The following is a 15,505-nucleotide window of genomic DNA, read 5'->3' as shown; positions in this document are numbered from 1 at the left end:
TGTACTGCGAGTGCAGTGCGATTTTTCTCTCGCACCATAGACTTGAATGGGTGCGAGAGAAACAAGACTTGGAGAAGCAAAATAAAAAAAAAAACTAAAGTTTTTATTCCATTCTGGAGCCACTATTATAATGTGTGTTGAACATGAAAAATTTGGTGAAAGATCATCTTTACCTGACATACCTTATGAGGTTTCTAAGTACAGTGAAACCTTGGATTCCGAGCATAATTGGTTCCGGGAGTGCGCTCTTAAACAGAGTTACTCTTATAACAAGCACATTTTCCCGTAGGATATAATTGAGACAGACAATTTGTTCCACAACCCAAAAATATTTACTGTATTTATACAAAATTACAGTAATAAAAAAAGGACTATAATATAAAATTACTGTACACTAATACAAAATACTGTACAGTAAAAACAAAACAAATTACTTTGCACTTTAGCTTACAATAGAATTGTGTGAGAGAGGTACAGTGCAAGCAATGTGCTGTACTGGTTATCAAATACTGTATCCACAAATGCAAATTGATAGACATGCTATATAGTATATACTGTACTGTACAATGTTATACAGCACATATGTACAGAAAGTTACCTCCAGTGCATGTCAGAGCGCGGTGAAAGGCCAGAACCGGAAGTGTGCACGGTAAGGATTTGCTCTTCTTGTAAAGCATTGCTCTTAAACCAAGTTACACATTTGAAAAAAGCTTTGCTTGTCTTGCAAAACGCTCTCAAACCAAGTTACTCTTAAACCAAGGTTCCACTGTAGCAGAACCTCAGGGAAATGGTGTTCCATTTAAGTTCTTTTTCTATAGTCACAGAAGAATAAATAACTATCTTTAAAAAAAGAAACAAAAAACTGGTCTAAAGTGGATCTGTCAGCAGATTTCACAATACAAACTACATAAATGATTAAACCTAATGAGGCTAGTGTACTAACCTTTCAAATCCAAGCAAGAATGGCTTAGAATACTTGACGAAAGTTTCTCTGTCTCAACCCAGCGTGACTGACAGCTCCTCAGTGTCCCTCCCCACTGTTCCTTACAAGCTGTTCAGTCTCATCAGGGATAAGATATTTACTTACTAATGCAGGTGGAGTTGTGAAAAACAGTGACCGATCCACTTTAAAGCCTTAGGTTGCAATGACTTCTGTCCAACATTATGGGACATTGAACTAATGAAACATTATCTATTAACGAGCTAATAATGTCTTTTTAACTTCCAAATGCAACATCAGAAGTGAGGTGTGGGTGGTCACGAGGAACATTCACTAGCCATTCACAGCAGCATTGACACTTAGTCCAAACATTAAGAAGAAACATTTATCAATCTTCAGTTATTAATAATGGCTATAGTATATGGCCTTGTAACCAAGTTATCCTGCTCTTATACTGCGCATGCACATTAGCTGAACGTCCGCTGATCGCGGTTAACCATTTAGAGCATACGGGGTCTATAGTATATGGCCTTGTAACCAAGTTATCCTGCTCTTATACTGCCCATGCACATTAGCTGAACGTCCGCTGATCGCGGTTAACCATTTAGAGCATACGGGGTCTATAGTATATGGCCTTGTAACCAATTTATCCTGCTCTTATACTGCCCATGCACATTAGCTGAACGTCCGCTGAGCGCAGTTAACCATTTAGAGTATACGGGGTCTATAGTATATGGCCTTGTAACCAAGTTATCCTGCTCTTATACTGCGCATGCACATTAGCTGAACGTCCGCTGATCGCGGTTAACCATTTAGAGCATACGGGGTCTATAGTATATGGCCTTGTAACCAATTTATCCTGCTCTTATACTGCCCATGCACATTAGCTGAACGTCCGCTGAGCGCAGTTAACCATTTAGAGTATACGGGGTTCCCCCGCTTCTAACATGCCTGATCCTTTCTTTTCCAGGGAGATAAGCCAATTTTGGTGGTTTCTGGCAGCAGATTATCCCCACTACCCTATTTCAGAAAAGCATGCTTGTCCAGTGTCCATTTGTGCATGAGAGATTGGGAGAAAACTGATTACATTAATATGTGAACACAGCCCAGGCAAACACTGGTGGTTACAGACACAACTGGTGACAAAGTGGTCCCCCGGTCTGGTGTCTACAGTGGGATACAGAGGAACTACATTCTACATATTTTCTGAACTTGAGTCTAGGAACAGAACAATGGGATCAGTTCTCACATCAGCATTTCTCTGTCATTTCACCCACACACCAATGGAGATAAAATATAAATAATATTATATATATATATATATATATATATATATATATATATATATATATATATATATATATATATATATATATATATATATCTATCTATATATTTATTTATTTATTTATTTATTACACACACACACACACACACACACACACACACACACACACACACACACACACACACATACATACATACATACATACACAGTTCTATGGGAGATGAAGCATTAGGATTCCTGGGAAGATGTGTTTACATCTCCCTAAGCACACACGTCGGTGCCTATGGCACTGCAGGAGATAGCCACACACTGTACTTGGCATTCCGGTCAGCCAGATATGTATGCTCGACCCCTCCACATTCAGAATGGGCACCACAGAGCCCGAATTTTTATATACATGGGTCACACCATTGTTGATCAGTTTTTAGACCCTATCCAATAGTCGGGGTATTACTTACAAACTCTGTAATATAGCTTTAACATGGCTTTGATCATGTAATCTGAACTTTGACTATAAAGTATATCGAATAAAAAAAACAAAACAATCTGCTAGAAATATAGCTAAACAATGACGTCAGTGAAGGGCGAATCAGCTATTTTACTTCAGACATTTCCACAAATATTTTGAGCACCACATTTCAAAACATATACTATACATTCCACCGTCTCAGTTATTGTCGCAGGGATGCTGCAGCCTTCAGGAAAGCTTCCTCTTTTTAAAACATAATATTTACGTTGTTAAGCAAAAGTAAGAACTTGAGTTAGAAATTAAAAATAAATAAGGAAATAAGGCTAAATGTAAGGTGTCTAATGTTTGGATTGTACCTTACTGTCCAGCTTCTTCATGGTCACCAGATCTAGGGACTTCAGGGAGTGACCGGTTGGGGTGATAAAGTATAGGCAGACGTGTATCCTTGAGTCATGGAAGTTGAAAAGGGAACGTCGGATTTTCAGTTCTTCTTGTAGATAATTCTCAAACTGAGTATCAATGTAGTCAACGACTGACCTGTAACTGCACAAAAATAACATGTAAATGGTGGTTACTCTACCATCACAGAGTGATAGAATTACTGTATTAGAGGAGCGGTTGTCATTTGGCACAATACCAGCCACAAGTCTGAAGAGGTGGAGTGAGACAGATTGTTCTCCACGGCTGGACAAAGCCACTTGTGTCTCCTGACCAGGAGCAGTCAGTCGGAGCGCCTCCATAGGCGTGATGGGAGTGAGCGGGGCACACTTGTGGACGGGTTCAGCCAAGGCTGTGCTTTCAATGAAGACAGTGGTGATGACAGATGAAAGCTTCACACAACGCACAGAGACCAACTGCAGTTATCATGGTTCTAACTAAAGCTGGGGTCACACTGAACGACAGCGACGACGTCGCTGTTACGTCACCATTTTCTGTGACGTAGCAGCGACCGTCGCTGTTATGATCGCTGCTTAGCTGTCAAACAGCAGCCGAAGCAGCGATCATAACGAGACGCGTCGCTATTCTGCAACATGTGCAGAGAGCAGGGAGCCGCGCACACTGAGCGCTGGCTCCCTGCTCTCCTAGCTACAGTACACATAGGGTTAATTACACGATGTGTACTGCAGCTACATGTGCAGAGAGCAGGGAGCCGCGCACACTGAGCGCTGGCTTCCTGCTCTCCTAGCTACAGTACACATCGGGTTAATTACCCGATGTGTACTGCAGCTACATGTGCACAGAGCAGGAGCTGGCGCTGGCAGCGTGAGAGCGGCGGAGGCTGGTAACGAAGGTAAATATCGGGTAACCACCTTGGTTACCCGATGTTTACCTTGGTTACAGCTTACCGCAGCTGCCAGATGCCGGCTCCTGCTCCCTGCACGCTTCATTTCGTCGCTCTCTCGCTGTCACACACAGCGATCTGTGCGTCACAGCGGGAGAGCGACGACCAAAAAATGAAGCTGGACATTCAGCAACGAGCGGCGACCTCACAGCAGGGGCCAGCTCGTTGCTGGATGTCACACACAGCGACAGCGACGGGACGTCACTGCAACGTCACAGAAAATGGTGACGTAGCAGCGACGTTGTTGTCGTTGTCGCTGTGTGTGACACCACCTTTAGGTTAAAGAACAGAATAAATGATATGAAAGTAACAATGTCACCTACTCCCTTAAGTGATGAATATATGGTAACTTGGACACCCACTGCTCACAACAAGGGCCCACAGCCCAGATAAGGAAGCCTTAAGCCGTGCCACCACTGAGCCATTACCATCTATAGTTCTGTAGCAGAAATCTGCACCCTTTACTCGTAACTTCACTAACATGTTAATTAAAAAAAAAAAATGTACTGAAATATATATTGGTCAAAGAATAACTCTACTGAAAGTGCAATTGGAAACGTGACAGAGTGAGAAGTAGCCAGAAAAGCAGGTGGCCTGGCTGTGGGGGTAACACTATGGCTGGAAGCCTCTGCTGCCAAGCTCCTGTGGCGTCATACAGAAGCCTTGGAGACCAGACCCCCTATGTCCTCTCCTGGCTGCATCCATCACTGTTACTGTTGAGCCTCTGGCGAGACACGTACTCACAGAGGTATGCTTTACATAAAAGCAAGCCAACAAGTCTCAATGATGTCACCACCTGCTGCATGTTAGATTCTTATCCATGATATGGCCCCCATCGCACTCTGAATAATTATTAAAATGGCTTGTGGTGGAATATTTTTGGAAAATATTACATTCTTAAGTGCTGCAGGAGCATCTTCCAATCTGGCAATTTGAGCCTTGTAATACAAAAGTGGTCATTGATGTGAAAGGAAATGCTTGTCTGGCAATGGCTTCCCCCCAAAATAAGCAGTTTGCCTGGGATCCTAGCGCACGACCTGCTGCAAACCGCTAGTCACACAGGAGACCACAATCGGATGGGAATAGCAATACACATTACAGGTGACTCCTATTTTAACCACACAAAAGGAAACTGTTCTGTTTTGCCACCTAATCAATGATGTAGAGACAAACCCCGATTCTAGCAATGTATCACTTACTGGGCTGTTGCTGTACATTCGATAAACAAAAAACACCACTTTTATCACATCACTAGAAGACTAGTAAACGTGCTGCCATATAATCTATAGTCATGAACTCTGTTTATCTCTGCCCCTTCACTGTTCGGAAGCCTCCTGCCTATACACCGTGTACACAGAAACCAATGAGTCAGTAGTAGGCAGGGTTATACAGAGCTCAACAATTTAGGCCTCTTTCACACATCAGTTTTTGTTTAAAAAAGGATCCCTCGTACCACATTTTTCCACGGCAAAGAATGGAATTTACACATCTGAACATGCTCTGTTACAAAAAGACAGATCAGTCGCCGGAATCTGTCATTTGACGGATTGCGATGGATCCTGCGCTGATAGGCTTCCATTATAACAAGCGATGAATGGAGACAGATCCGCCGCTGTCCGTTTTTTCGAAGCAGACAAAAAAAAAAAAACGTTACGGTGGATGTCGGCTCTGTTGGCCAGACAAACATTTTCGCAAAAACTGATGTAACATGAGGCCATCCGTCGCAATCCGTCACTAATACAGCTAATCCAGCGCTGGAGCCGTTTTTCTCAAAAACCGACGGATTGCGATCGATGGCAAAAAACTGATGTGAAAGAGGCCTTAGAGAACTGGTTGATGTGAAGGAGATAATGTAACGATTTTTAGAAAAGCTACAGCAAGCAGCCAATTAAGACCTACCCCACATATAAGTAGTAGGATTTTTGGGATTTTCAGTATGCTTAAAATATAAGCCCTACTCTATAAATAAGCCCTAGTTGTAGTTCCATTAAAAAAAAATAAAATAAGAGTCTAAGCAGGTAAAAAAGGTAAAGAATTCAGCAGGACTCTCCATCATGGAAAGCAGGGTACCCACAAATAAAGGCCTGATTCTGCACCACGAGACTAGCCGGTCAGATGAGAAAATGTGCCAGAATGTGATGACAGGATTAGATGTCCTCAAATTTTTGGGGTTTTTTGTGCAAGAGTAAACGTGGATTGTAGTTCATGAGAAAATATGACATCCCCTGAAATTAGCCCTAGCCCATTTTTTTGGACTAAAAAGTTAATGCAAAACCAGGTCTTATTTTTGTGGAAACACAGTACATCACTGGAATCAGGATATCTGTCCCTACATCATGCTGCTCTCAGACAGGGGTAGAAAACCAGAGAGACAGATTCCTTTTAATAGTCTCATATAATCCTGATGATTAAAAATAATAAAATAGCTAAAACGAACATGCGGCTTAAATTTATGCTGCATTAACATACCGGTGATCTAATGAGCACCGTTCTGCTTTTGTGATTACATAACCCGGGGGGGCTGACTCCTATCAGGTATAGGGATGTTCGAAAGAGCGGCTGCTCCATGCACATCAATGTCAATCCATGGATGGCCATCTCATAAGATCACATCACAGATATTGGTGCTGTAACATCAAGTACGCAACTTCATGTACACTAAAGCACTTCCCTACATCTGGTTGTGAAGGTCTCCAGTAAACGCCTCTTGTACATAGAACTCCTGCTTAGAGGAAAGTGGAGGCGGTGAGCACGCTCTACAACCGATAGGCCTAATTCACAGTAAATGCTGTGCTCACAACATTGTCTACACTTTGCCTCCCGGCGCTGTCACGTCAGCTTGACAGCAGGATTATATGTGTGTGTGCGCACTCAGTTATTAATAAAAGGGAAAACCACAGACTTCTCACCAATGCCAAGAGTTACTGGAAAGTGCATGATACAGAGGGGATCTATGATTTATGCAGCTGCTGTCAAATGATCATGTACTTCTGAAAAGGATGCTCCTTAATTATAGGCTACGCCAGCAGCAGGAGATATAGCAGTGTATGGAGTCACCTGGTTTGCTACACATACATTATGAAGTCTGCATGAAGAAACAGAGTCCAAAGTCATGACGTATTACTTTAGTGATCTTCACTGAATTGCCATATAATGTTCCAATGTCGAGAAGAACAGATATTCTACATCGAGTAATGTCAGGGTAGGGTCACATGGTGCAGATGGGGCATGCCACCAAAAGTCAGGCCCACCTGTGAAGGCCAATGAGTGCAAGAGCTTGCGGTAACACCGAGCCGTTATCTGTGAAGGCTTGTGCTCATTCGCCCCCTCTCAAAGGCCTGCAGCAGAACCGTAGGACCTGCCCAAAGGGGGGGTATCAGAAATAGGGAAACTGCCATAATGGTCAGATTAATTATAACAAAAGACTCAAGAGATTATTTACTAGATTTTTTGCGGGAAATGGTAACATAATTCTGAATCAGACCGGCTCCATCGTTACAAAAACTGGACTAGTCAGAGGTGTATCCCCACCCGCTCAGGTCCAGCCCCGTGTGTGTACAGGAAGACCCATCGGTCTAACGAAGCAGGTGCAGAAAATCCAAAAGAGACCTGCCTTTCACCCCCCCCCCAATATTAGACTGCTTTTCTCTGAAAAAGTAATACACGTGTGTGTAATGCAGGAACCGGCCTCTGAAATCAAGCAGGATGGACCAGCCGGCCTCTGAAATCAAGCAGGATGGACCAGCCGGCCTCTGAAATCAAGCAGGATGGACCAGCCGGCCTCTGAAATCAAGCAGGATGGACCAGCCGGCCTCTGAAATCAAGCAGGATGGACCAGCCGGCCTCTGAAATCAAGCAGGATGGACCAGCCGGCCTCTGAAATCAAGCAGGATGGACCAGCCGGCCTCTGAAATCAAGCAGGATGGACCAGCCGGCCTCTGAAATCAAGCAGGATGGACCAGCCGGCCTCTGAAATCAAGCAGGATGGACCAGCCGGCCTCTGAAATCAAGCAGGATGGACCAGCCGGCCTCTGAAATCAAGCAGGATGGACCAGCCGGCCTCTGAAATCAAGCAGGATGGACCAGCCGGCCTCTGAAATCAAGCAGGATGGACCAGCCGGCCTCTGAAATCAAGCAGGATGGACCAGCCGGCCTCTGAAATCAAGCAGGATGGACCAGCCGGCCTCTGAAATCAAGCAGGATGGACCAGCCGGCCTCTGAAATCAAGCAGGATGGACCAGCCGGCCTCTGAAATCAAGCAGGATGGACCAGCCGGCCTCTGAAATCAAGCAGGATGGACCAGCCGGCCTCTGAAATCAAGCAGGATGGACCAGCCGGCCTCTGAAATCAAGCAGGATGGACCAGCCGGCCTCTGAAATCAAGCAGGATGGACCAGCCGGCCTCTGAAATCAAGCAGGATGGACCAGCCGGCCTCTGAAATCAAGCAGGATGGACCAGCCGGCCTCTGAATCAAGCAGGGCAGGCACCCATTAAATCTTAAGGGATTAAAAAAATGCTGATGTTAAAACCCTCCTGTGAGCAATGCATGATTTTGATCCTATGTATAAACCCACCATGGAGGAAAACATCAGAAAAGAGCACTCTATAATTAGATAGTCACATCTTAGGCAAATGTCCATAAGAAGCAGAGAATGTCTGGCACCAGAATCCACACACGTAACTCCACTATACACGCAACATCATGCGGCACAGCAAGAAAGCCAGTAAGGAGACCAGACCAAAAACAGCGGTGCAACACCTCCAGGGCAAAAAAACATCACCTCCAGGGACAAAAAAACATCACCTCCAGGGACAAAAGACACCACCTCCAGGGACAAAAGACACCACCTCCAGGGACAAAAGACACCACCTCCAGGGACAAAAGACACCACCTCCAGGGACAAAAGACACCACCTCCAGGGACAAAAAACAATCAATCTTCAAAAGCAAAAAAAAAAAAAAATATAGTGACAATCACCAAATGGAAATCTTCATTTATCCAGACAAAATGGGACAAGCAGAGGGGGATGCGGGGGCCATCAGATGACGTCGGCCGTTTCGTGCTCGCGGGCACCTTGTCGGGTCCAGAGTGAGTCTGGACCAAACGAAACACCCATGAGTGCGAAACGGCTACTGCCGTCTGATGGCCCCCGCATCCCCCTCTGCTTGTCCCATTTTGTCTGAATAAATGAAGATTTCTATTTGGTGAGTACCACCTTTTTTCTTCTTTACCTGTGAAGATTAGTCACATCTTATATAAAGTCACCCAGCAAAGCACTGATTTTTGAGTGTATAAAATGGTGCCTGCTACCAAAGACGCTAGTAAGTGGCTTTTACGTTGTGTACACAAATTTCAGAAATCCCATAGAGAAACATATGGAAAAAAATGGCATTAGAATAAAAAAATCCCCAAAACTATAAACCAACTTGTATGTAGACTATAAAATACAATGGAAAAAATTGTGTGTGTGAATGTAACCTAAAGCAAACCTTCCAGTCCCATAATAAGTCTGTACTCTGCTCTGTGCCAGTCATTGCACTGGCTGCCCATATATCACAGGATCCAATTCAAACTCCTTGTTCTCACCCACAAAGCTCTCCACAGTGCAGCACCCTCCTACATCTCCACCCTCCTCTCTGTCTATCATCCCACCCGTTCTCTACGCTCTCCAAACTTTCGACTAACATCCACACTAATTCGAACCTCCCACTCCCGAATCCAAGACTTCTTCCGAGCTGCACCAAACCTCTGGAACGCTCTACCCCAAGAAGTTAGGACAAATCACAACTTAATCAGCTTCAGACGCTCCCTAAAAACACATCTTTTTAGGGTGGCCTATCACACTCCCTAGCCAAACTAATTTCACCTAATCCCTCTACAACTTCTCAGAACATAACCCCACGTCAAACTCCATGGCACCCAAATGCATCTCAAGGCTCTGGCCAACTGGTCCAGGAAGCCATCATCTATCCCCCATGAGCTGGCTGGATTGTCATTTTAAATAAACACTTGTACCTTGCCCCTCCCCCCATCTCATTGTAGATTGTAAGCTCTCACGAGCAGGGTTGCCATTTTTCCTTTTAAATACTGTATCCTCTATAATTGTTACTTGTCTGTATATGTCTATGTATATGATATGTATATGTTCCTCCTGAATTGTAAAGCGCTGCGGAATATGTTGGCGCTATAGAAATAAAGATTATTATTATTATTATTACTACGCCATTGTGCCATAATATTGTGGCACCATAAGGCTTGCTCCATCAGCTGTAATCCCCCTGCAGGGTATCCATGAACATTTGGCTGACCTCATGCAACTGGGCCGTTACATTAATCCATGCTGCTGATCATAAGGATTGTTCCACAGTCATCTATAGGTTTATTATGCATGTTTCAGAGACTGTTTCTACGACATGGTGATCACCAGAAGTGGAAGGAACTCCGGCACACTATTCACCCCCACAAAAAGAGACAATTCAAAAAATCATCACAATGATCTGTTCTATTGATAAAAAAAAATGTTTTTGTAGCAGGTGATATATATGAAGTTGTCCACTCCAAGCAAATGTTTAGGCCCTTGGGCCTTCGTCAGACTGGACTATATCAAATCATGTGTAATTATCTTCAATCACGTGTGGGTCGCTACTTATGTAATGATCGATTTGTTACCAAGCGTGCCCCTGTTATGGCTGTGAAGACGGTATAATTTTGTGTTCATGAATATGTTCTTAGATCATCACTATTGGCATTGGGTATCTGCTAGGCTCTATTCCATATCCAGTGCTATGTCTTCCAAATTGTCAGCAGGGCAAACTGGAAAACCCTGTTAGGCTGCTTTCACACATCCGGTTTGAGCAGTGCGGCTCAATCCGGCTGTGAAACCTATGCAACGGATGCGGTGAAAACACTGCATCCTTTGCATAAGTTTTTTACATGCGGCCCGTCCGGTTTTTGCCGCTTGCGGCATGCTACTGAGCATGCGTAGTGGCAAAAACTGCATGCGGCGGCCGGATGCGGTTTTTGCCGCATCCGGCATCCATAGGGATGTATTGAGAAAAGCGCCGCATCAGCCGGATGCGGGTTTTTTTGACGCACAAAAAAACGTGCCAGGCAACGTTCCATCCAGCCACCGCAACGGCTAAATCTGCCGCACGCGGCAAAAACCGGACCGAACGCAAGGCCATGCGGCACAATGCGGCACTAATTAAAGTCTATGCAGGAAAAACGCAACCAGCAGCAAAAAAAATAACGGTTGCGTTTTTCTTGCAAAGTGCCGGATTGTGCCGCATAGCAAAAACCGGAGGTGTGAAAGCAGCCTTAAACGCAATTGTTTTAATTGTCTTTATAAACAGGAAGAGGTATATTATGCAGTGAGGTATTCCTTGAGTCACTCTCAGGCTATGTTCACACTTGTGTTTTGCATCAGTCACAATCCGTCGCCTTGAGGAATTACGGTATCCTGCAAAATATTTTGCAGGAATCCGTTTTTCCCCCTTAGACTTCTATTAGCGACGGATTGTGTCTGATGGCCTTGCGTTACATCCGCCGGCTGACGATCAGTCATTTATTGACTGACCGTCAGGCAGGAGCAATGCTGATTGTAACTTTTTTGTGCAGCGGATCGCTTTTTTACTGTGAGCATGCGCACAGTAAAAAAAAAAAAAACAAACCATGATCCACTGTAAATGCAGTTCCAGCGACCTGAACAATCAGTTGTTCGCCCAGCAGCCGCCTGTGAACGATCAGCTGTTCGCCCGGCTGTGAACGATCAGCTGATCACCCGGCGGCCGACTTTTCTGAGTGCTCATTGCTCAGAAAAGCCGACCGCCGGGCTATCAGCTGATTTCTCACAAAGGCTGGCTTTTCTGAGCGATCAGCTGATCGCCCGGCTTTTGTGACAGCTGTTCGCCCGGCTTTTGTGACAGCTGTTCGCCCGGTGGCTGGCAACGATCAGCTGTTCGCCTGGCTGTGAATGATCAGCTGATCACCTGGGCGCCGGCCGATCAGCTGATCGCTCAAAAAAGCCGCCGGTTAAACAGTAAAAAAGAAAAAAAAAAAAAAAGAATCTTTGTTTTGCAGCATCTGTCACATCAGTTGTGCCACTATCTGCAACGCATCTGTTGCATTAGTCACACAACTGATTGTGACTGATTCAAAATAACGGAAGTGTGAACTTAGCCTAATGCAGCACGGAATATATGTGCTGTGCCACAGAGTGGACCGGATGTCGGTTAAAGCACACCACTATGCCGCTGCTGCCTGTGTAACCCCTGCCTGTGTAACCCCTGCAATGTGACACATTGCATATATACCTCTTCCTGCTACAAAAAACTTTTTTTGATCAATAAAACAGATCTTTGCATGATTTTTTGAATTGTCTTTTTGTGGGGGTGAATAGTGTGCTGGAGTTCCTTCCACTTTATCTAAAAAAAAACATTTTCCTATCGATCGGTGATGCAGAGCCTTTCCTTTTTATAGTTACTGATCACCAGAAGAGCCATGATGCAGATCCCATAAAAAAAAAATAAAATCAATAATTGGATGTGATGCAGTGTTAAGAAAAAAAGATGTAGGAGCAGACGAAACTTGTGCCACTGCCTCCACGGTTCTAGGCAATGCTGTGGGCCCCAGCAATCGTCCCACTGTCCGGCATCAATGTGCCCTCAGGCTATCGAAGTCTGTGCTTTGTGTGCTCCTTCACAAATCTATGTTACTTTCAGTTTATTGAAAATGTCCACGTGAAAGCCTGGGATGGGGAGTTGGCAGTAGTGCCCATCCAGCAGGAACTAATCAACCATGTCATGTCTGACAGTCTTGTTGCCATGGGTATTCTGGAAAACTTATTTTTTTAGACCAGGATGTCCGACTATATGCTTGGCAACCAGGCTGAGTCAAATTGCCAGGGTCTTTATGTAATAAAAGCAAGTAATGGCACATCAGTGTAGTTTGGGGTGGTCCACAGACTGCCTCTTTCAATACAGCAAAGAAAAGACTCCTCCTCTGCAATCTCATCAGTTTCTATAGGTACCATATGGGAGTCCCATCTCAGACGCTGAAGACATATGATCTGGATAGGTGCTAGTGTTTGACAGGTCTGGATTCCATAGGTGGTACCAGCATCTATTTTAGCACTGGGGTCTTCTGACCCCATCCTGTCTTCAAGATGGCTGGTAGTACCAGAGTACATGAGAAAGGTAACTTGACATATGCTCGGCTCTCTCCTGTTTCATCTATAGGATTTACAGAAATAGCCTTGACAGTGTTCTCAAGATAGGTGCAGGTTCTTGTACATAACAGATAACCCCCTTTAACGCACTGGTTTCTCTTACTGCCACATGAGCCATACGTTATGTGGAAAGCCTCTGCCATTAATGGGGTAGTGCCGCAATCACGAGCGCTCAGAAGAGAGCTGACAGACCGCAGGGGATGGGTTACAAGGTGCGATTGTGGCACTACCCAAGAATCTTACCCACACAACAAACAGAACAACTCTAGCACGTGGTAATGCTTGCCTGTCATCTTTGTTGATCTGGTCTCCAAATCCGACAGTGTCCACAATTGTCAGTTTCAGGTGCACATTGCTCTCTTGAAGCTCATATGTTCGGGGTCTTAGTCGCACTCCATTCTCATAATGGCTGGCCTCTTCAGTTTCAAATGTGGTGTTAAAAAGAGTGTTCATTAATGTAGACTTTCCAATACCAGTTTCACCTAGACAAGAAATCAGACCATCGCATTAATGGAGCGCTCACATGAAAGCTCTGACACCAGGGAATAATACGTGGAAGCTCACCACACGGTGGGATTTAGCAAAAATATTAGGGAATGGCCTTCAATGAACTTACTGCTTTCAAAAGGGTAAAAAAAAATAAAATAACTGCAATGTATTGCAAGTAAGTGAAAAATAGTAAGATTTGCTATTGTAAACCACTTATTGGGCATGACTATGTGCTGACTCAGGGCTCTGCATAGCTTACTGTAGGTAATACATAATGTAAAGCTAGTACTGGGTAACTAAAGGGAATATATTTTATGACCAAACTGTCGCAGTCTTCGTACGTGGACCAGTCTAAGGAGATATCTAGAAAGCAATGCAGGCAGACATTTGCTTACACTTGTATGGAGCAGTACAGGTTTTCCTAAACACCCCATATAGAACAGGACATTATACATACACAATGACTAAACAGATTGGTCATACACCGCTTCTGCCAGAACCACTCTTCTTGGACGTCGGCTACAGAAGTGACTTGCCTGCTCGTGTCAGGCTATGTGCACACTACTGTTCTCATATGCCATTCGTGGGTCCCGTTTTGAGGCAGAGACAAAATAATGTAAAAAATGGATTAGTTTAGAACAGATACAGCCCAGTTATGTGTTCATAGAAGAAAATGTGCATTCTGCAACTTTTATTTTTAGCAGTTTAAAAGAAGGGAATTTTGTTTACTTACCGTAAATTCCTTTTCTTCTAGCTCTAATTGGGAGACCCAGAAAATTGGATTGTATAGGCTATGCCTCCGGAGGCCGCACAAAGTATTACACTCAAAAGTGTTAAGCCCCTCCCCTTCTGCCTATACACCCCCCGTGCTCCCACGGGCTCCTCAGTTTGGTGCAAAAGCAAGAAGGAGGAAAAAGAATTATAAACTGGTTTAAAGTAACTTCAATCCGAAGGAATATCGGAGAACTGAAACCATTCAACATGAACAACATGTATATACAAAAAAACAGGGGCGGGTGCTGGGTCTCCCAATTAGAGCTAGAAGAAAAAGGAATTTACGGTAAGTAAACAAAATTCCCTTCTTCTTTGTCGCTCTATTGGGAGACCCAGACAATTGGGACGTCCAAAAGCAGTCCCTGGGTGGGTAAAATAATACCTCGTAAGAGAGCCGTAAAACGGCCTCTTCCTACAGGTGGGCAACCGCCGCCTGAAGGACTCGTCTACCTAGGCTGGCATCCGCCGAAGCATAGGTATGCACTTGATAGTGCTTCGTGAAAGTGTGCAGACTCGACCAGGTAGCCGCCTGACACACCTGCTGAGCTGTAGCCTGGTGCCTCAAAGCCCAGGACGCGCCCACGGCTCTGGTAGAATGGGCCTTCAGCCCTAAGGGAACCGGAAGCCCAGCCGAACGGTAAGCTTCGATAATTGGCTCCTTGATCCACCGAGCCAGGGTTGATTTGGAAGCCTGTGACCCTTTACGCTGGCCAGCGACAAGGACAAAGAGTGCATCCGAGCGGCGCAGGGGCGCCGTACGAGAAATGTAGATTCTGAGTGCTCTCACCAGATCTAACAAGTGCAAATCCTTTTCACATTGGTGAACTGGATGAGGACAAAAAGAAGGTAAGGAAATATCCTGATTGAGATGAAAGGGGGATACCACCTTAGAGAGAAATTCCGGAACCGGACGTAGAACCACCTTGTCCTGGTGAAACACCAGGAAAGGGGTTTTGCATGAAAGCGCTGCTAGCTC

The 15,505-nt window shown here is 44.6% G+C and overlaps 1 protein-coding gene across 1 annotated transcript in view; it reads right to left on the bottom strand.

Annotated features, from left to right (window-relative positions):
- Positions 1–15,505, bottom strand: part of SEPTIN8 (septin 8) — a 95,921-nt gene that overhangs the window by 22,795 nt on the left and 57,621 nt on the right. The window contains exons 3-4 of the mRNA XM_075344574.1: positions 13,553–13,748; positions 3,054–3,240 (exon numbers count right to left, since the gene is read on the bottom strand). Coding sequence (XP_075200689.1) covers positions 3,054–3,240; positions 13,553–13,748 — 383 coding nt within the window. The remainder of the gene's footprint in view (positions 1–3,053; positions 3,241–13,552; positions 13,749–15,505) is intronic.

Source organism: Anomaloglossus baeobatrachus, chromosome 4 (assembly GCF_048569485.1).
Source record: "Anomaloglossus baeobatrachus isolate aAnoBae1 chromosome 4, aAnoBae1.hap1, whole genome shotgun sequence".
In the NCBI taxonomy this organism is placed as follows: Eukaryota; Metazoa; Chordata; class Amphibia; order Anura; family Aromobatidae; genus Anomaloglossus; species Anomaloglossus baeobatrachus.
Note: the sequence above shows the minus strand (reverse complement) of the source record. Positions and strands in the feature narration are given on the sequence as shown.